Source organism: Phalangium opilio, unplaced genomic scaffold, assembly GCF_054372755.1.
Source record: "Phalangium opilio isolate 3A_F unplaced genomic scaffold, DU_Popi_V2 ptg000082l_1, whole genome shotgun sequence".
Classification (NCBI taxonomy): Eukaryota; Metazoa; Arthropoda; class Arachnida; order Opiliones; family Phalangiidae; genus Phalangium; species Phalangium opilio.
Genome location: NW_028324189.1, coordinates 20,135,657 through 20,156,276, shown reverse-complemented (window position 1 = coordinate 20,156,276; position 20,620 = coordinate 20,135,657). Strand labels below are relative to the sequence as shown.

The following is a 20,620-nucleotide window of genomic DNA, read 5'->3' as shown; positions in this document are numbered from 1 at the left end:
ACACTTGTCACAACCGCAAACTGGTTCGGGTCGCCGTAGAAAGCTGAAGACTAGAAATCGAAGCATAAAGAAAAAACGAACCAAGACTGACTTTTTGGACTAAAAAACAATAAACATGGTTGAGGGTATGATGTCAGAATACGGACTTGGCTAAAACATTGTTACAAGTTAGAGTAAAATTACTCAAAGATGATGGTTCTGCATTAACTGCTCTAGAAACGGATGTGGGTCCTGTGAATTTGTTACACGCTGCTCTGTTTAATCAAGTAGATGTGTTTTTCGGAGATACTCAAGTTAATACTTCGACAAACGCTTATCCGTATTTGGCATTCTTTGAAACGCATCTAAATTACGGTGACAGTGCAAAAAATTCCTATCTATCTGCAAAAATGTACTAAAAAGATAATCCAGTAGACGCCGCAAAAATGTTTTTAGCTGCGAACAAAAATGATAACAATGGTATGTTGAAAAGGAAAAATCGCGTAGCCCTCTCAAACCCCGTTGATATGATCGGTGATTTACATCTTGATGTGTGTCGAATGGACAAGTTTCTTTTAAATAACGTAGATGTTAGGTTTCGATTCATAAAGTCAGTAAACGAATTTGCTATTATCTCAACAATAGCAAATCAAAAATTTAAATTTAAAATATTAGACGTAACTTTACTAATTAAAAAGGTTAAGGTAAATGCGGAAATAATGTTAGCTCACGCTATGGTTCATGAAAAACATAACGTTATTTACCCTATTAACCGGACCGTGTTAAAATACTTTTCTATTAGCAGTGGTTTAACGGATATTACACGCGAAAATGTATTTATGAACAAAATGCCAGCCCGGGTAATTATTGGTTTAGTTAGAACGGCAGCCTTTAACGGCGATCTGAGTTTAAATGGTTTCGAATTTGCTCATTTCAATTTAAACTACTTGGCCTTAACAATAGGGAACCAAACATTTCCCAACCCTCCGTTCACGCCAAACTATAACGTTAACGAGTATTCCCGAGAGTATCTTTCAAATTATACGGCTTTGGACTTGTTCAAAAGAAATAAAGGAAATTGTGTTTCTTACGAAGAATATAAAGAAGGTAACGTTCTCTACGGATTTGATTTAACCCCGGAAGAGCAAGCTAGTGCTGACCATCTATCACGGAATAAACAAGGAAACTTGAGAATATCAATGAAATTTAAGTCTCCGTTGGTTCATAATGTAACGGCTATTGTTTACGCGGAATTTGAATCGGAAATAATAATTTCAAAAGATCGCACCGTGATTTACAATCCCTCAGGAGAATGAACACCGTAGAAATAAACGAATTTTTAACGTGTGAATCCGTAACAAAACCATTTTTTCTCGGTGTTTTTGCCTTTGATCAAAAACCATTACCACCCAGACAGAAAAAATATTGTTTTTGTTTGAATACGGAACCAAAATCAAGCAGAGGCCTTCACTGGTTAGCAATCTACGTAGATAATGGAATAGGTACCTTTTTTGATTCTTACGGAAATGATCCTTTTTACTACAATCTTGTAGACCTTAACCTTTACGCTAGTAAATGGTATTTTAACAACGTACCTATACAATATCCTTTGTCAGAAACGTGTGGACTACATTGTATTTTCTATTTATTTAACATGTGTAACGGTTATACCCTAGATATGATTATTCAAGACTTATATAATCCTCATGATTTAATGTATAACGAAGCAATGGTACTTTTGTTTATGTGCAATCATTTATTAAATCATAAAGACATGTATTGTAATCAATAAACTTTATTCGTATAAATCGATCCATTTATTTTCCGTCTTTCGTCTTTTGTTTTGTCGTCTTACAGTTATGTTTGATTCTTCTTCTTTTGGTTTGGAATTTTTTTTAGGTTTCCTTCTTAGTTCAAGCGGAGAGTACAATTTTTTCAGTTCTTGATATTCGTGAATTACTTGGACCATACTGTTTTTCCTATTCTTTTTAAGCCTTTCAGGATTTGGTAATACAGTAGATACTGGAGCAGAAAATGTAAATGGCGGAGCTGGTGCTGTTGCTGCTGGTGACTGCGTTGACATCACATTTGCAGGTGTTGATGGAATTATATTTGGAGGCATTGTATGTATTAGATTAGGTGTCGATGTGGGAACCATTGGAACTGGCAATGGTTGTACAATAGAGGGTTGACTTAATTTTACGGTCGGTGGTTCAACAAATTTCTTAACGTTTAGAAACTTTTGTAGCGTTGTCAAATATTCTCTCAATTTTGTTTCGGATGTTCCTGGTTTTTCAAGAATTTCACTCATTTCTTTGTCTAAATCGGATAGTTCTCTGTCTACGGCCGACAAAACTGTCGAAGCCGGAACTAGTATCATTTTTTTCATCGTGCAGCGTTAATCGCCGAAATTACACTAGGTACCAATGTTCCTAGTAGTAAAGGCCAGAATCCTCCTGTTTGATTCGTTATCAAACGACGTTTCTTTTTTAATGACAAAGATTTCAAAGCTAATCTTCTTATAACCCTTTTATGACTCCTAAGTTTTGCCTTTTGAGTCTTGGTGATTGGCAAGCCTCCAGTTGTAATATTATGACAAATATTGCAAATAGCTTTTATCTGAGCATTGCTACTATTTTTAAGAATTTTTTTTCTTTGTTTACTATGTTTTAAAACGTGTAAGAAGGGATAGTGTGGACGAAGTGATCGGGGTACCATCGTTATGGTAAATAATTTATTTTGGCGAGTTCACGTTAATTTAATCCTCGACAAAAACTATCATAGGACCATCAGAAGGAAGGACATTGCTCCTTAAACGAAGTTTATCATCTTGGTCCTGTTTACAATCAATTAATATATAACTATGCGGTTTCTCCGTAGCCATTTCATAGGCTTTAGCTAAAAAATGTTTCTTTTTGGGAAACGTTTGCCGTCCTAGGTATTCAACAGCGGACGAATCTCTCGGAGATTTATAGATAATTATATAAGAACAATTAAGACTTATTGTCCTGGCCTCTTTCCCCTTAGCGAAGAGGTTCTGCGTAATTAAAATCAACGAGGTATTGAGATGATGAGACCCCTTGACAAACCAATCAGAAATTTGACTGCTACTATTACACTCGGATGATAAGTCGTCGAAAATCAACAGATTATTTTTAGTCCTATCGAAGAAATCTTCGTCATTAGGCGGTAAACCTTTTATAAAATCGATATTTCCAATTTTTCTTTTTAATTCGTCAAATTTTGGTTGATACATAGAATAACAATAAACTATACGATCTGGAGGTGGCTCAATCATTAATCGACTATTTTCCAACAATTTAAATACAAATGTCGATTTTCCCGACATAGTTGGTCCGGAGCAAACCATTTGATAAGGATGAATAAATTTTAATCTGCATGCCATAATTTATAATAAGTGAATAAAACCTTTTTTAGAAAAACGTTAATATATACGTACGAAAAAGGCTGGTGCAAAAGTCGTCAAGACGACCTCGTGGATATGTATCCCGCGAATTACGTTGAAGAAGTTAAGAAGTAATTGTCAAAAATTGCTCTTAATTGAAAAACAGCAGCGCGTGTGTGCATCTAGGGACTAGAGTACGTTACTTGAAATAAACCTCAGAAACAGATGAAATCGTTTCTTCAGTCCCTGCCCCTTCATTTTATTAAAAAATAAAAGGAACGAAAAACGAAATATCAAAGACAAATAAACAACAACAATAGCTCTTCATTTAAAAAACAAACTCTTAATGAAACATCTCTTAGGGTTGAGTTCGGGTAAGGTATAGGGTTCGAGGTTGGTTACGGTTAGGGTTTGGGTTACGGGCGGGGTTTGAGTTCGAGTTACGGGTTGGGATTTGAGGTTAGATTAGGAGTATAGTTTGAGGCTGAGTGTTTCAAAATGGTTACTATTTCCCCGCGAATTACGTTGAAGAAGTTAAGAAGTAATTGTCAAAAATTGCTATTAATTGAAAAACAGCAGCGCGTGTGTGCATCTAGGGACTAGAGTACGTTACTTGAAATAAACCTCAGAAACAGATGAAATCGTTTCTTCAGTCCCTGCCCCTTCATTTTATTAAAAAATAAAAGGAACGAAAAAGGAAATATCAAAGACAAATAAATAACAACAATAGCTCTTCATTTTAAAAAACAAACTCGTAATGAAGCATCTCTTGTTTGTAAAGAAAAACAGAAAATAAATGACACTATTAAACATTGTGGTGAACTGTTTTATTATTAATTTTAATTTTCTTAACCAATCAATTAAGTTATTAGGATATTATTTCTGTATTTTTCATAATAGAGTTGAACTGCCTATTTCTACGAGGATGAATTCAGGGTTCGTACAAACCTGGGTAACTGGGAAAACTAAGGCAAAAAATTCAGGGAAATTTAGAGTTTATGGTAAAATTCAGTTGGAGCGGCGCCTGTACGTAATTAACTGTTAGAACGCGTCTTCTATTGTAGGTCTTGGAGTAGTGTTACGGTTAATGTCTTCCCCCATAAAACCGTGTTCGAAGGGATAATTATTTGACGGACTATGCCAATCAGTAGTTTGTTCGCAATCGTCAGCATCTTTTAATGAGAATAATGGTTGTAAAATGCAGTTGGAACACCAACTTTTGTTATAGTTCCAGATATAATAGTGTAACGCATCTTTACTATTAACCTGATAGTGATCAGTTAACTGTTCATATTTAGCGTTTAAACAATCGTTTAAACTATGATGAAAATAGCAACCGGGACATATTCGTCTATAATTTTGAGGGCAACCACAATAGCAAATTTTTGCAAAATATTGGTAATGTAAATGATTTTGTTCATTTGTTAAGATAAATGGTGGCGTTTCTATCCGATTGCGATGCACTAGTTCAAATTCTTCAAACGTTAAGGGAATGAATTCGTCGAACACTATTTTTCTCTCTATAGACGATTTTGATATACTTATATCCAAATCTTCGAAAGTTCCAGGTGGTCGATGTTTCTCTACTTCGGCGGCTTTAAAAAAGACTGATTCTATTTGCCCCCAAAAAGTTTTCGGTATAAAATTTTTTACATCGTTAAAATTAAAATATCTTTCATTATGCAACTTATATTTAAAAACATGCATCAAATTTTTTATAGCGATATCTTGTAAAGACGTTACTTTAACGTCTTCTATTTTTTGTTTTTTTCTAGGAGATTCTATTATATTTTCTTCTTCCATTTCGGTCACAAGAGCGTGTCTCTTACTCTGATTCGCTGTATAAAATAACTATTTCCCTCTTACTAAATTTTCTAGTCCATTTGAAAAGTATAAAGTACTCACCTTTTTATAGAAATTTGTTATAGCAAGTTGTTAGTAAAGTATTTTTCGGTCCGAATGATTCTCGTCCTTTAAGGTATGCTGAACCGAGGTTCATAGATTTTTGTAGAACGAAGTCTATAACCTTGACGTCACACGTATATTTCAAATTATCTTTGACGCCAACCAACCTTGTTTTCGCTTTATAAAAACACCTGTTAGTTATAACGGAGCAAAATATAACACGGTATAGGCGCTATATTATTCACCTTAGGTATAACGAAGCCTCGGATCCTAGCTAGCTTAATAGTATTTTATGGAACGAAGTCTATAACCAACAACTGTTTGTTATAAGAGAGTAAAATATATTTCCAATTATCTTTGACGTCAACCAACCTTGTTTTCGCTTCATAAAAACAACTGTTTATTATAAGAGATAAAAATATATATCCTTTACAAAAGTAACCTTGGTTCGCTTGTTAAGGACTCTCGCTAAGGGGATTCGAACTCGTGATACATAGAACAACGAGTTTAAAGGCAAATACGTTAACGAGCGAGCCAATGTTACTTGAGGGTGTATTCGGTTGATGACTATAGTACAGTGGATTTATTAATATAATATGATTCTTTCCCCCCGTGACGAAAAGTATATCTGCTGGATTCCCCCCGTTACAAAAAGTATATCTGATGGATAATCAAGTTCGCTACTAGCCATAATAATAAATCTATCAAATTCTCTCCGCCATAATAATAGTCATGTCTTTATCGAATATACCTTCTCTTTTTACCTTGGCTAAAGAAGCGTCGCGCGAAACTTTTAATATACTATACGAGTATGAACTCGCTTCTCGGCATGATCTTTATTCGGGTTGTTTACCAACTCATATCGCTACTGAACTTGAAGAAACACTCGCTACCGCCGGTCAGTGCCTCGATTCAAACATTTTAAACTATCTTTCGGCGCAAGATGTTTTCGACACTCGAGTTAAAGCGCATTATAAACTTTCATTTCTTCAGTACAACTATGTTATGACGCGCCCCTCGGAATTACCTCACAATATTCCCGATTGGCGTCACGGTAATCATGTTGTAAAAGACTATTTTAAATTAGAAAATGTTTTTGCGTGCCCCAACAAAAACCCATATTGCTTAAGGTGTCACGAAAACGAATCAAAACGTATATTAAAACTTTGTTCCACGTGTTATTACGATATCGATATGAATATTGAGAAAGACTTTGATCAAGTGACCCGTGTAAAATATCATTCAATTATAGATAGAAACGATATTTACGACAATATCGTTCTGGATAAGGGTAACAATTGGTGTAACAATTGTTACACTACCCCCTTATTCACTATTTTTCCGGAAACCATTTGTAAAGAAACATTTAAAAATATTTACCACGCCGTTAAACGTCCCCTAATATTCGATGAAACAGACGTCGAATTCAAAATCTTAAAATACCCCCGCTTGTAATATTAGTTTTAATTTAAAAATTTAAACTTTACCCCCCCAGTTCCCGTGTAATTTAAAAATCCTTGTAAAATATTGTTTAATTTCTGTTACTTTTGTATTATATTTCCTTTATCACGTAATACGTGGGGTACATGTGTATTTTCACAAAGTTTCTGTAAGACTCAATATCATATTGATCATAATAACACGTGAAACAAAGTATTTAGTTTATTATTAGTGTATTTAGTTTATTATTAGTTTATTTATATATTGTGCATTTATAACATTAAAGTAAAACGAAATAAATTTCCTTACCTACATCCCAAATATCACTCCAAAATTATTATGATATTTTTCGTTTGAATCAACTAACCATTCCACGAACATCTGTCACGACAAAACGGAAACAGTAGGTGTACCATTTTGGAAACGCTTTTCACCCAATACCAGTTCAATATAAACCAACTAGTTTTTTCTACCTTTGGCTGCATAGTGATAATTTATCTTGGTTTAGTGTATTTTTAGAGTGTTTTATTGTGTTTTACTGTGTTTTGGTGTGTTAGTTTTTTGTACCCTAGTGTATTTTATTTACTTTTAGTGTATTTTATTGTGGTTTTTTATTTAAATCAGTAAGTATACAGATCATAAACAAAAAACATTGAGATTACTTGAATATCAAGTATAGATTAACTTAGTTTTGAAAAAGTCAATATCGTTTATGATACAATTAAAAAGAAATGGCTCGTCAATTGGTTGGTTAGAACCAAAATCATTTCTATAATTTTCCAAAACTTTTTCATAATAAATTTTTTTCAAGGCTTTAATGAGGTTTTTTTGTACTCTTTCATTCCAATCACTTTCTTCTAATTCACATTGTACATCGTGAGCAATCTGGTTTTGACAGGCCTCGTTTTGACAATATTTGGTTATTTCCAATAATATTTCAGTCAGATTCTTAAGAACAGCTTCTCTCATGGATTCCACGGCTCTAGTTTTCTCTACCAACTCATTGTCAAGAAGTCCTCTAATTTTTTTTAAGTGTTCCCAAGAAGTATGGTTAAGGGAAATTCCCTCGCCAGTAGCGTACATGACGTTATATTTTTCACATTTTCCTCTAGTGTATTTTCTTATGTCCAATATACGTTTCTTTCCACGGGTAAAACATTCCAATTTCAAATTTGAAGTAGTAGGATATAACCAGACGGAAAAACGCGGCGAATTACCCTCGAAGAAGGTATCAATCTCGTTGGCATACTCAAAGATATTACACCATAGTTCCTTTTGTAAGCATAACTCTACACCCGTATCAGTCCTTTTCCAGTAAACCTCCGGGGATAAGACGTTACCGATCCAAACCTCTACTTTATCCGCTACGCTATGAACTTGACACATCTTCATTTAACAATGATAAAACTTTACTGCAACCCCTTAATATACGTTACGCAATACAACAATTCTTCGAATGACGTCACAATTGTAGAAGAGAAGAGACTGACAGGTGTTTTCCCGCCAATGACGTCACAGATACAGTTGTAGACAGGACTGCCAGATTCCCGCGCAATGTTTTCCCGCCAGGGGGGCGCAGCCGCCAGGGGGCGCGCGGGTTTTCCCGCGAGGGGGCGCGCAGCCGCCAGGGGGCGCGCGGGAGTTTTCCAGGGGGCGCGCGCGAGTTTTCCAGGGGGCGCGCGCCAGGTGGCGCTGTTGGGGGCGTGGCAGAGGGTGACCTTGAAATTCTACACCTACACTCTACACCTACATTCTACACCTACGGAGGTAGGAAGTGTGGCTCTATACTACTCATGTCATATCTACAAGGGCCTACCGGCCCTGTAGAATAGATTCAGTTTAAATTACAGATTAAGAGTGACCACATATTATTTTTATATCCTTCGTATATTATCTTATAATTTCATTAAACGTTTCTTATCGATTCAGGCTTTTGAATTATTGAGTAAAAATAAATGTTATTCGTACTTTTTATTTTAATATAGACTTTGTTAAAATCATTGCTTCCTATTTTCTTCAATATTTTGTGTTAATTTCTTCCTGTTTTTTCCTAAATTTTTACAATTTTTTCCTATACTTGATACATAAATTTCCTATATTTCTTACGAAATAATTTAGGATTTTTAGTGGTCACCCTAATTTATTCATATAGAAATGTTATCTCCCTCCGAGTGATCTCGATCGACGAATCACTCTCTAAAGGCCGAGAAAACATAGCCAATTTGAATAAATCCAGTTTATATTAAGAATTTATCCCAATCGAAATGTTATCTCCCTCTGAGTGATCTTTTTGTATTTTATACACATCACTCTCTAAAGGCCGAGAAAACATAGTCAATTTGAATAAATCCAGTTTATATAAAGTATTTATTCAAATCGACATGTTATCTCCCTCTGAATGATCTCTACTTGGATTATTTTTCGTTCAATTATCATAGGTTATGCATTCAATTTCTAAGGCAGTGTTAACCTTTCTTGAAAATGCAAATTGATTTGTGAAACGAATAGAGCGATTCTCTATATTCAGCTCTACATTTCTGGATTAGCAGGTGGTTTCCAAAGGCCAAGTCAAGCTGACTTCCTTTATTGGTTGAAACCTTGCTCTTTAATCCTGGCATGAGCTCCATTTGCCAAGTCAAAAAAAAACTTGGTCAATACCTGTTTCCTTAGCAAAAAGTCAACATTAAAATCACCAACAACCATAGTGGGTATGGTTGGATCATATTTTTCAGAAAATAGCGAAGTCAAATCGTCCAACACTAGTTGTAAGCTGGCTTGCGGCGACTTGTATAGCAAAACAACAGCAATGTTTTCGCCTTCTAATTTACAATCAAGCCAAATTCGTTCAAGACGAGCTATGGGCGAGGGCTGACCATTTGGATGCCTACCACGAGACGAGTGACTGTACAATCCAAATACAGTTCAGTCACGTTCTTTTTTCCGTAAATAGTCGATCCATAGGATCGCCTTTCGGGGGCGTCAACCGGTAAGAAAATTCCTCCAAAATTCTGAAATTCTGGGATGCTTAAATCATCTTGCGCTTTCGCTCTTATTTCCACGAAGAAAAGCAAGTCAGCGCTGACAATGAAATCGTCACGTCTGATATCCTCCAAATGACCCCTTAAAGACTCGGGGTTATGGAAAAACATAACTGGTCGTGAGAGTAATGTTGGCACAAAGAGTTGAGCTTCTCTTTCCATTCTCTCCATTTCTATTTTAACGACATCATCGTCCTTTGAAGGATCAGGCGCTACAAACTTTGCGTCAATATAAAGCCCTTGAGCAGAGGTGTCTCGACTGCAAGCGACATACAACATTGACCGTTGCATTTTTCTTTTATTGTTGATGTGAATTACCACACATTTGTAGGTATCCCCCTGACTCTTATGAATAGTTATAGCTTCAGCCACTTGTAAAGGAAATTGTTTTCTAGAAACAGCAACATTTTTATTCGAGTGGCGAAGCGTAAATGACCTAACTGTTTTCTCAAGGGGTGTCCAAGTTGGTTCGGCTTTAAAATTGGCAATCAAAGTGGCACTTTTTGCTCTAATGTCTTTTCCCACTCTTTCGTGATCAAAAGAAATCCAGACTCTGATAGGCACCCGAGCCCCGTCGGGACGCACTCCGTAGTCAATTTGACGGATTCTGACGGTGGCCCCATTAACAATTCCATCTTCAATGTCTATGTTGTTGGAACAATGTAGCGAGCATTAATTTGCAAACGAATATTTTCACGCAACCCGTAAGTCGAACTGACCTTCAGTTGTTTTGCTTTGTCCAGGTTGTTTTTTTGCACACCCGCTTGAAAGTCTCCTTTAACGGTATCGAAAGCCAAAGAATGGCAGAATTCGGTATTGTACTGATTGAGACGCAGCTCATTGAAATCTGCCGCACCTTGGTTCGTAGCATACAGGTGTATGGCGTCGAGAGGAGGATCACCTTTTACATTCACCTGCTGTTTCTGTATTAGTAATTCGTCATCGATTTCCATTTTTCCAATGGCCATTCGATTCAGAGCCACGGCGAATGCCTTGTCTTCCTTTTGACGCATGATCTCAGTCAAGAAAAAAACTTTAAATTCTTTCCAAATCGGATTATTATCCAGTAATCCGGCATAAGGGGTGTCACGAGCTTTAGGTACTTGAAATGCAAAACTGTCGCCTACTGGTTTCAGTTGGTTAAAATCACCAACAACCAAAAATGACAGTCCACCGAATGATTCTTCCAACCCCATAATCTCTTGACACCTGGAATTAACTTTCGTAAGAAGTCCAACTCCAGCCATAGAAATCTCGTCTATAATGATTAGTTTGAGGTCCTTCCAAGCAACCCTCATTTTATTCAACGTTTCAGATTCAAGTCTCGACATGGGTCCTCCGTATTGGCTAACTGGAAGCGAGAAAGCAGTATGTAGAGTGGTTCCGCTAATGTTAAATGCGACTTTTCCCGTAAAGGCGCACTTTAAAGCAACAACGTTGGAGTTGTCAGCCCCAGATTATTTGTGGAAATACCTCGTGACGCCCTCGTAAACAGCGTTTATCAAGATGCTTTTACCAATTCCAGCTCCTCCAGTCACAAAGAGGCGTAGAGACTGCTCGGGCTTGGTTTTAAAATGTCCAAGAATATGGCCAAAAACTTCTCTTTGCCTCGCGTTTAAACTCTGTACCATTTTTCCATACTCAGTGTCTTCTACGATACGAACATTTTTCACGATTGTGTAGTCTCGAACGCTGCCATCGGGCAGCTCCTGTCCAATGTCTGCATTACCATCTCTTAAAGCCAAAACAGCGAATTCTGGGTCATACATCGTGTATTCTCGATCTCTTTCATCTTGATGTTCCAATATTGGTTGAACATTAGTAACATATACTTGGGCTTCATTTTCAAGGAATTCCACCCTCGCTCTTTCAAAGTCAGCTTCACCAGCTTCGTTTACAAATTCTTTTCTCTTCATTGAAATCAATTCCATATTTGCTTCGTAGACTTCTTTGAAATCTTTATTCAAAATATCAGTGGCTTCATCGCGCCAAGGATAGAACAAGAGAAGCTGTTCCCTGTAGAAATCCAAGGTATCTTTTTCGACGTTGTAATTTCGGTATCGAATGACTTAGGCTTGTGTACGTTTGCGTACAAAACCATGCCCATGCATCAAAGCGAGCCAAAGCGATTCATCCTCGGAGTTCGCGCTATCGAATTGTTCATCCTCGTTTGGACTTGCAACCTTCGTGACTCGACCTTTGTTTTTCTTGTTGAGTTCGAACCAAGCTGCAAATTCAGCTAGGCAAACCGATTCCATGGATTCTGGCCTAAAGGGATAACGATCAATTAGGCCTTCCGAGAATATGTCTGTACTCTCTTCCGGTAAATCATCAAGCTGACTCTTGGGCCGGAGAATATGAAGCCGTTTCTCTGGAATAATTGTGTTGATAAAGATGGTAGCTCTACTGGACTTAGATACAGTCATCTGCAGGCATAAGTACGCCGCTTCTTGCGCAGAAATTTCTTGGCCGCTGAGAAACTTGTTAGCTATAACTTTGAGCCTTTCTCTAATAGTTGACCCCGCCTGCCTCGCCGCTTTCATAGCTTCCACAAGCAAATGGGAAACTCCACGCTGCGATTTCCCAATATACGCGATGACGTACATAATGCAAGCGTAAGGATCCAGAACAAATTGAATGTCCATATTGGCTCTCCATAATCTAAGAACGTCTTTGTTGTAGGCGTTCACTCTTACTTCCTTGGGGGATCTCTTCAGCAGTATTGTTTTTTTCTTGAGATTAACTGCAACACAATCAATATACACCCGTTCCGTCATTTGAAGAGGGCGCAAAAACTCTTCAAATGTTTCTGGTGCATTTTCTAGTGTCAAAGCCGCTATAGCCTTTTCAACCTTAAAAGATTCGGATGCTATGCGTTCACCATACTCCTTTGTCCAATTTCTTAATTCCGGGTCGTAAACGTATGTTCTCGGCATCGGAGGCCAGGGAATTCCAAAACGGCAAAGCGTCTCTTCCCTCCGCTTCACCTTGCACGTTTTCGTGTGTTTATGCGTTTGAAGCGGAAATTTAATGCGGAATCAGGTTTAGCATATCTTGGTCTTCAGACTTGGAGCAAGAAATGAATTGGTCAACAAAGATCTCAACTTCAGCAGCGTTGGAACCATCCGGTTTCAACTTTGGAGCACCGGAAATCCAAAATAAACTGTGTACATTAGGTGACCCTCGGTGTTGAAATTCCACTCGATAATAATAATCCACCCAGTGGAGCAGCTTTGCTTCTGAATTACCTCAATAACGCTCGAAATCTGTTATCGAAGTATCTCGCGCATGTAATGGGGTCCTCCTGAATTAACTTTGCTTTATCCTTGAAAGCCATATTCTCAATTTCTTGGTTGGTCATAGTACTTTTCCCAGAAGTGACCAACAAAGCGTTGATTAACTCGGGCCATCGAGTCTCAGCAGTGCTTACAGTCAGGAAAAAGGTGGGAATGCCAAGTTGTCTGGCCATTGCGAGAAGGTCCCTCGATTTTCGCTGCCAAAATGCGGGAGAGTTCCGAAGAGGCTCCAATATTCTGAAACCATCGTCGTGGTGAATTAGCAATTCAATCCCACCTTCCAATCGTACTGTTCTCGCTGTTAGTCTTCGGCCGTCAGAAGCCTTAGTTTTGCGTAAGCATATTTGAATGGCTTGACTAACTTTCATCGTCTCAATCTTCAACCATTTGAAAAAGAGATTGGTCACGTCGCTAGCGCACCTTCTGCCCGAAGACAACAATGCCCACTTTACAAAATCCTGATAGCTGCTCTTGATCGTAATTTCCATTTTCTGGCCTCCATATATTCGAGGAAATGAGAGTTTTTCGCAATCTTCATCGTATAGCAAAGACACGGGGCGGCTAGCTTCTCCCGGTGCAAACGTTATCGTTACGTTTTTATCCAATAAATCATCAGATGACAACAGTAAGGAATCTCTGGCTCCACAATTGACTCTTTCGTCTTCCTTTTCCTCAACCATTCTTCGTCACCATCAACTTCCTGTTCACTAGCACTTACACCTATCGGTGCATCGCCTTCGGTTGAGGTAGCCTCTTTAGACTGTGCGACTTCCGTTAGAGCAACGTTTCTGTCGTTTTCATTCACGACGAAATCGACGCTTTCATCCACCAACGTGTCCATGAGGCCCTCCGAAAGGGTGATGGAATGTTTCTTGTAAAGTGGCGACTGCAGCAAACATCTAAGCGCGGCTAAAATGTGCTTAGGACGTACTGTTTCAAACAAAAATGGGTTATTGTACTGCATGCGTCGCATTAATTTAACCTGTATTGTATGCGTGTTGTTAGGTAGCCTTGGTAAAACCGAACAGGACGTGTCTACGTTACAAAGAACATTAACAACTGTACCTTAAACCCTTTTTGCAAATCGCAACCAAGAGATCGTATTTGAATGAATGGAATTCTAGGGCTAACAAGTCGTTGTTCGAGATTAGATAGCCCTGTAATAATCTCACTTACGACTGGAAATCGAAAGCCATTTAGGGGACTGAATTTTGGAACCATCCCTTTAGATACGGCTGCATGACAAGTCACGCATAATTCCACTATGGGAGTCAAAATAGTGCTAAGATATCCTACGCTTGCCTGGACTTTTTCTAAACTCATTAACGCCGTACTCCTTTTGAAACAAAGCCTAGAACAAATTTTGCACTTACGTGTAGGAACATCTTTTATTGCTTCAGAATATAAACTTTCACGATAAAGTGGGTTATCCTTTTTCATTTTTTTTCTAATTTGAATCGTTGCATTTTCAATCTGGCGAAATTCGGGGTTTAGCCTACGTGCCGCTATGGAAGTTCTCTCCATTTCCCTATAGTCGGGGTCTTGCCTACGTTGCCCTATGGAGGCTCTCTCGCTTGCCCGATAATCGGGGTCTTGCCTACGTTTCCCTATGGACGCTCTCTCCCTTGCCCGATAATCGGGGTTTTGCCTACGTTCCACTATGGACGCTCTCTCCCTTTCCCTAAAGTCGGGATTTTGCCTACGTTCTCCTATGGACGCTCTCTCCCTTTCCCTATAGTCGGGGTTTTGCCTACGTTCAGCCATGTAAGCTCTCTTCCTTTCCCGATACGCAGTAGGTTCAAAAACAGTTAATTGAACTCTAGCCTCTGAATCTAATTTTTCTCGCTCACGCTTAAGTTTATATAACTCTTGTCTTCTAGCATTTACTTTATCTCTAGCGTCTGGATCTGATTTTTCTCGCTCACGCCTAAGTTTATATAACTCTCGTCTTCTAGCATTTAACTTATCTCTAGCCTCTTGATCCAGATGCTTTCCCTTTTCTTTTCCAGTGCCTTTATCTTCCTTACTCTTATCCCCTCTATCTAAAGCATCTCTGTTTTTGCCATCAGACATTTTTGTACACTAATATATTAGAAAAATTGGAATATATTTAAAATCAAACGTAAAAAAAAAACCCAAAAGATAAAGATTAGAGCCTACTTGAATTCTTTCTGAACTTCACTCCGTTCAACACAAACAAACACAAAAATTATACTAAACTAATTTAGTTTTAAGATTTTATTAGAAAAATTGCAATATATTTAAAATCAAACGTAAACAAGTTGGGAAAACCAAAATATTACCTCTCCGAGTCAAGACGACTACTTACAAACTTATTTACCCAGATATGGAAATGTTTCTTAAGTTAAAATTTATGAAATATTAAAGCAGTATACAAAGCATAGCAAATTTACTGTAAATCAGACGACATTTTACATCCAATAATGATATACTTGTACACATTAAAATCATCCGATGGGGGAAAAACGGGTCATCGGCGTTTTATAAATGACGCTAGCGCAATAAAGCGTGCAAGGTACCAAGGCTTAACAAAAATTGTAGGATAACATATTTATAGAGATAGATAACAACTTTTATAATTAAAATTAGAAACTAACATGTCTCTTAAAATTCTCGCGTGATCAACTGGTTTCACGCCAATTAAATAGCTACAGTCCCATAGAGCTATCTGTATTAATTCCTCCATGGTTTTTTCGCCAAGCTGAGAACTACGCGTTTTACGTCACGTTATCCAAACGTCTTTATAGACCGCGCTAGCTCAGCGCAAAGCACCGTGACGTCAAAATTCAAAAACAAAATCCCTGGGCCGCGTTCAGCAGCGCTGGGCTCTGCTGAACGCGGCCCAGATTTCCACCATGATTATAAAATCTAAGCCTAATTATTTAAAAGTGTATTTAACTTTCGGCTCACTCTGAACCGTTAATGTCTCTGCATACAGAAACGAAAACCAAACCCAAACGTTTACTTTTTGGTTCACTAGGCCTATTGACAAATAAAAGTTCATTTGACCAACATAGCAGCGTTGTGCTTGTAATCACTGTGACATTAGAAAGGATTATGCTATAAACAGATGTAGTATAGCTTAAGTAATATATAAACATCCATTTTAAATAATAATATTAAAAGAAATCTTTGGAATATCAAAATGAAACAGAGCTTTAAAGCTACAAAAGTACTAAATGCATCATAATTACGAAAAATATTTCCACATATTCACTTTATATTAAGGATAAAGGGAATATTATGGTTCAGTAGGATTTCTATACACATCAAAACAAAACGAACTTCTAACGCAGCGCACTACTGTAACAACGGACGGACACACACAGACAAAAACATAGACTGCTTTTTAACTCTTTCCGTATTAATTTTGAATTGAGAAACAAGATTATCTTAAATTTTAAAATAAATATAATTAATATTTAATATTTTCTTCGTTAGTTATTCGCCTTATTGAACGTTACATCGTTTTAAAAAAGAATAATTAAACATTCTTGAGAGACTTGACTAATATTGGCGTTTGAAATGAAGCATACGCCGGTTGCTTCGCCATACTCAAATAGGTAGTATATAAGGGTGTCGAACTACAGCTAAAAGCAAGAACAACCGCATTTGCGAAAACCTATCGTGGACAACCCACCCTAGGGAGGCTAGACGTTTCTCGTAACCCTAGCTGATCGCCGCGAATGTCTTAAACTCAACGATGACGATGGAGTAGAAGCCAGGTGTGCAGACTGGTGTCCATGTGGGATGGACAAAAACAAAGACCAGAAGATGGTGGTGTAGAAGCCAGGTGTACAGACTGGTGTCCATGTGGGATGGACAAACACAAAGACCAGAAGATGGTGGTGATTAGAAGCCAGTATGTACAGACTGGTGTCCAAGTGGAATGGACGAAGACTAGAAGATGGTGGTGTTTAGAAGCCGGTATGTACAGACTGGTGTCCAAGTGGGATGGACGATAGGGCTGTGCGAATAGTACTTTTTAAGGTATTCGTCGAATACCAAATAACAGTGTTTTTGGGAGCCATCTCTCGGCTCGGAATAGGAAAATGACCAAATAATTTGACCAAATAGTGTGAAGTTCAAAAATTCGACCAAATTTAAATTTCTATAAAACTATTCTACCAAATTTCAAATTTATAAATAATGGGACACGGAAAGGTACTTTTGAACAGCTGAAAACTTATTTTTGAACGAATCAAAGGTTTTATTTTAATCAAAATTGGGTTATTTGTCGATATATCCCTACTCGCTTTGCAATGTATGACCTCTTCCATGATACTATATTTTTTAATAGGTATAATATAGTGACATATTATTAGGAAGTTCAATATAGTTAGCTCCGCAGCGAGAAGTTGATAAAAGGTTAAGTTAAAACCTTTAATGATTTACTCTTGTCTATGAACTTCTAAAGACTGAGTGGCTGATTCCAGCTATATCCTCCTAGATCACGCGACTCGGTGAACGCGGGTAATACTTAACAGTAGCCACGTCAGAATTTTAAGGCTGTGTCTGCCGAGTCGCGTCATCTATGAGGCCACGGTCCAGCGGACACTATCACAGCGCCCATAGGGATAGGAGCATAACATTTATGTTCCTATCTCAATGACAGCGCCCTCAAATTCACAAAATCAACAGAAAAATTCAAAAACTGGTTGCGAATACCAAATAATTTGGTCAATAGACTGTTAAAAACATTCACTTTCAAATTGTTTTATCTGCTATAGAATAGTCGGTTTTTCGAAGCTCATTATTTGGTATTCTAGAATTTTGAAAATCATTATTCGATTCGTCGGTGCGAATAGTAAACGTCGATTTTGACCAAATTATTTGGTCCGACCAAATAGTAACGAATAGTCTGCACGGCCCTAATGGACGAAGACCAGAAGATGGTGGTGATTAGAAGCCAGTATGTACAGACTGGTGTCCAAGTGGAATGGACGAAGACCAGAAGATGCTGGTGATTAGAAGCCAGTATGTACAGTTTGGTGTCCTTGTGGAATGGACAAAGACCAGAAGATGGTGGTGTGAGAACTCAAGTAGAGGAGCCATTTCCGTGACTGTGAATGCAGTTCGGAAATGGCGAACACGTTTGCTCCGATTTGGAAATTGCGAACGCGGTCACGTGGGTGTAACAACAGACACACACACAAACACACCCACAAACAGACACACACGACATACGTCACTCGGAGAGGTAAAAAACTTATACGTATATTTATTACTTTTTATTGTTCAAACTAGAGATACAACAAAGTTTTAGTTAGAAAAAAATGTTTTCATTACTGAATTTATTTACGGTTTTTTAAAAGGTTTATGTTACTGACAAATTTTGTTTAAAATTTGACATTTGTTTTTTTTGTTTACATTGCTTGGGAATACGATATTTCTTCTTCTTTGTTCTCCACTTTTTGTCCCTGTTCTTCGATTTCCTCCATTTCTTCTCCTTCCTCTTCTTGATTATCGCCATGTCCTTCCTCGATATTATCCTTGTCTTCTTTGATTGGAAATTTGTCCAACGGCAACAACTTTCCGAGGCTGATGCAGGAATTGATATACCTTGCGCTGTGTACGTCTATATCGTATTCTTTTCCCTTTACGAAAGTCGCTATTTTGGTTACCCCCTCCGTCCTTTGGTTCATGGTAATAGTCCCGCCAAATTTTTCTATAAGATCTCTCATTTTAAGTCTTTCGGAAGTTGGATTCACTTCAGCTATGTAAAATTGCATTGACTTTCCGTTCGAAACAAACAATTTCTCCGCAAGAAGATTAGATGCCATCTGAAATAAAAAAGCTTCAGAAAAAAATAAACTCTTCAGCGTCCGTGAGCGATTGCAATGTTAAATATTTGAAATTTCGAATAAATAATGAAATAAAGTAATGGTTTATTTGCCACTGCATTTACTAGTAAATATAAAAATCATTTGACACACATGCTTCGACATATTTAATTAAAGAGCACACGCAAAAATCAACCTTGAATAAAACAAGTTTCAAAACGCCAAGAGTTTGCCGTAGCCAAGGGCAAATTTGAAATTCGACGTGAGCCTACATTTAAAAGTAAAACGTAACTCACAATTAATTTATCGCTTTAACTTCTCCAACGGCGAATTGAAAAGCAAAGGGAGCTTAAGAATTTAAGAAGGAACAAAGCATCAACAGCTCTTCTCACCAACGTATTTGGAAGTAAATGAAATTTAAAGGACAAATCCGGTATTTATAAGCAAATTTTACTACAAGTAGCGCCACATGACGTTGAATACATCAATGTCACTTCCCCCTTTCATTTTTCCACACGTCATCTATGGCCAAATCTAAAAACTTCGCAATTACACAACAAACTATTCCACTTCAAAATATTTTTTGAGCGAGCACCCTTCGCAGGTTAGGGCAAGAAATCTTCAGTACGGTTATTTGCTATGTTCTGTTTAACAAACGCAGTACTTCATTACTTCGTTCAAAACAACTTCAATGAATTCATTAAATTAATTAAATTAGAAGAAACAATTGGTTGAATAAATTTGTAATATTTAACTCGCATATAATTCAAAACTTCTCCTAGTGGTTAAAATATTTTTCATTATTTTAAACTCGGTATTTAAATCAGAAACTTAATTTCAGCATTATTATTGGAATTAATTTATGGAAACAGACTAAATTTGTTTGCAAATGTTCTACCGAATAAGTATGCAGACAAATTATGTAACATTGCGTTAATTATACATTATATGGCATAATGCGAATCGTCCGACACCAGCCTAACAGATTCTAGTTCACATATTTTATCTGCAAACTTTCTACCTAAAAAATATGCAGATAAATTGTGTAAGATTGCATTGATTATCCATTATTTGGGATAATGCGAATCTACCCTGCTAGATATTAGTTGACATATTTTATCTGCAAAATATATACCAATAAAATAGGCAGATATCTTATATAATATTAGTACACATATTTTATCTGCGTATGTTCTACCGAAAAAGTACGCACAGAATATGTAACATTGCATTGATTATCTATTCTTTGGCAAGTAACGGTTACATCGTAAAAATAAAATTTTAAATCGTGTATTAATTTTTTAATTGAAAATATGTTACGTATTACAATATTTTTATTTTTTTTTTGTTGAGAAAACTTGATCTTGAAAGGATTAAAAGGTTTCGGTCTAATTGTGTTACTAAAAATCGAGCAATTTAATGAAATCTACACCGATTACAAATTCTTAATCTCCACCGATTGCAAATTTTTAATCTACTTACACTTCAGTGTCTTGTAAATCATCTCGTTTCGATCTCCCCTCTTTTACTTTATTACTGTATTCAAGGGATAAATTCGACATGTACAAGACAAATCCCAAATATTCTACTTACATTTCAATGTCTGGTTCTTTTCCTAAATACGATTTCCTTTCTTCTACTTTTGCGCTGGATTCAAGGGGTGAATTCGACATGTTTGAGACTTTGTTACCGTTTTCACACTTCCTAAAATAAAAACGCTTCATTTAATTGCACTTTTTCGGAAATATATTA

At 37.1% G+C, this 20,620-nt stretch overlaps 2 protein-coding genes across 2 annotated transcripts; both read right to left on the bottom strand.

Moving 5' to 3' along the window:
* Positions 1 to 4,350: 4,350 nt before the first annotated feature.
* LOC149653723 (uncharacterized) lies at positions 4,351 to 5,423 on the bottom strand. Its single transcript, XM_089847146.1, has 2 exons — positions 5,291 to 5,423; positions 4,351 to 5,236 (listed from the first exon to the last, which is right to left on the bottom strand). Exon 2 carries the CDS (start codon positions 5,186 to 5,188, stop codon positions 4,427 to 4,429), a length of 762 nt encoding a protein of 253 aa, XP_089703272.1. The 5' UTR covers positions 5,189 to 5,236; positions 5,291 to 5,423; the 3' UTR covers positions 4,351 to 4,426.
* A 4,162-nt stretch (positions 5,424 to 9,585) lies between these two features.
* LOC149653722 (uncharacterized) lies at positions 9,586 to 12,704 on the bottom strand. Its single transcript, XM_089847033.1, has 4 exons — positions 11,852 to 12,704; positions 11,242 to 11,803; positions 10,454 to 11,154; positions 9,586 to 10,412 (listed from the first exon to the last, which is right to left on the bottom strand). Exons 1-4 carry the CDS (start codon positions 12,702 to 12,704, stop codon positions 9,586 to 9,588), a joined length of 2,943 nt encoding a protein of 980 aa, XP_089703159.1.
* Positions 12,705 to 20,620: the final 7,916 nt, after the last annotated feature.

What these genes read in the sequence shown, in the direction of transcription:
- LOC149653723 (XM_089847146.1), bottom strand. Translation starts at nt 5,188, where the DNA reads ATGGAAGAAGAAAATATAATAGAATCTCCTAGAAAAAAACAAAAAATA.
- LOC149653722 (XM_089847033.1), bottom strand. Translation starts at nt 12,704, where the DNA reads ATGCCGAGAACATACGTTTACGACCCGGAATTAAGAAATTGGACAAAG. An exon ending in GCATGGTTTTGTACGCAAAC is followed by an intron (nt 11,804 to 11,851) that starts GTACACAAGCCT and finishes ACGTCGAAAAAG; the next exon opens with ATACCTTGGATTTCTACAGG. An exon ending in CGGGTTGCGTGAAAATATTC is followed by an intron (nt 10,413 to 10,453) that starts GTTTGCAAATTA and finishes CCAACAACATAG; the next exon opens with ACATTGAAGATGGAATTGTT.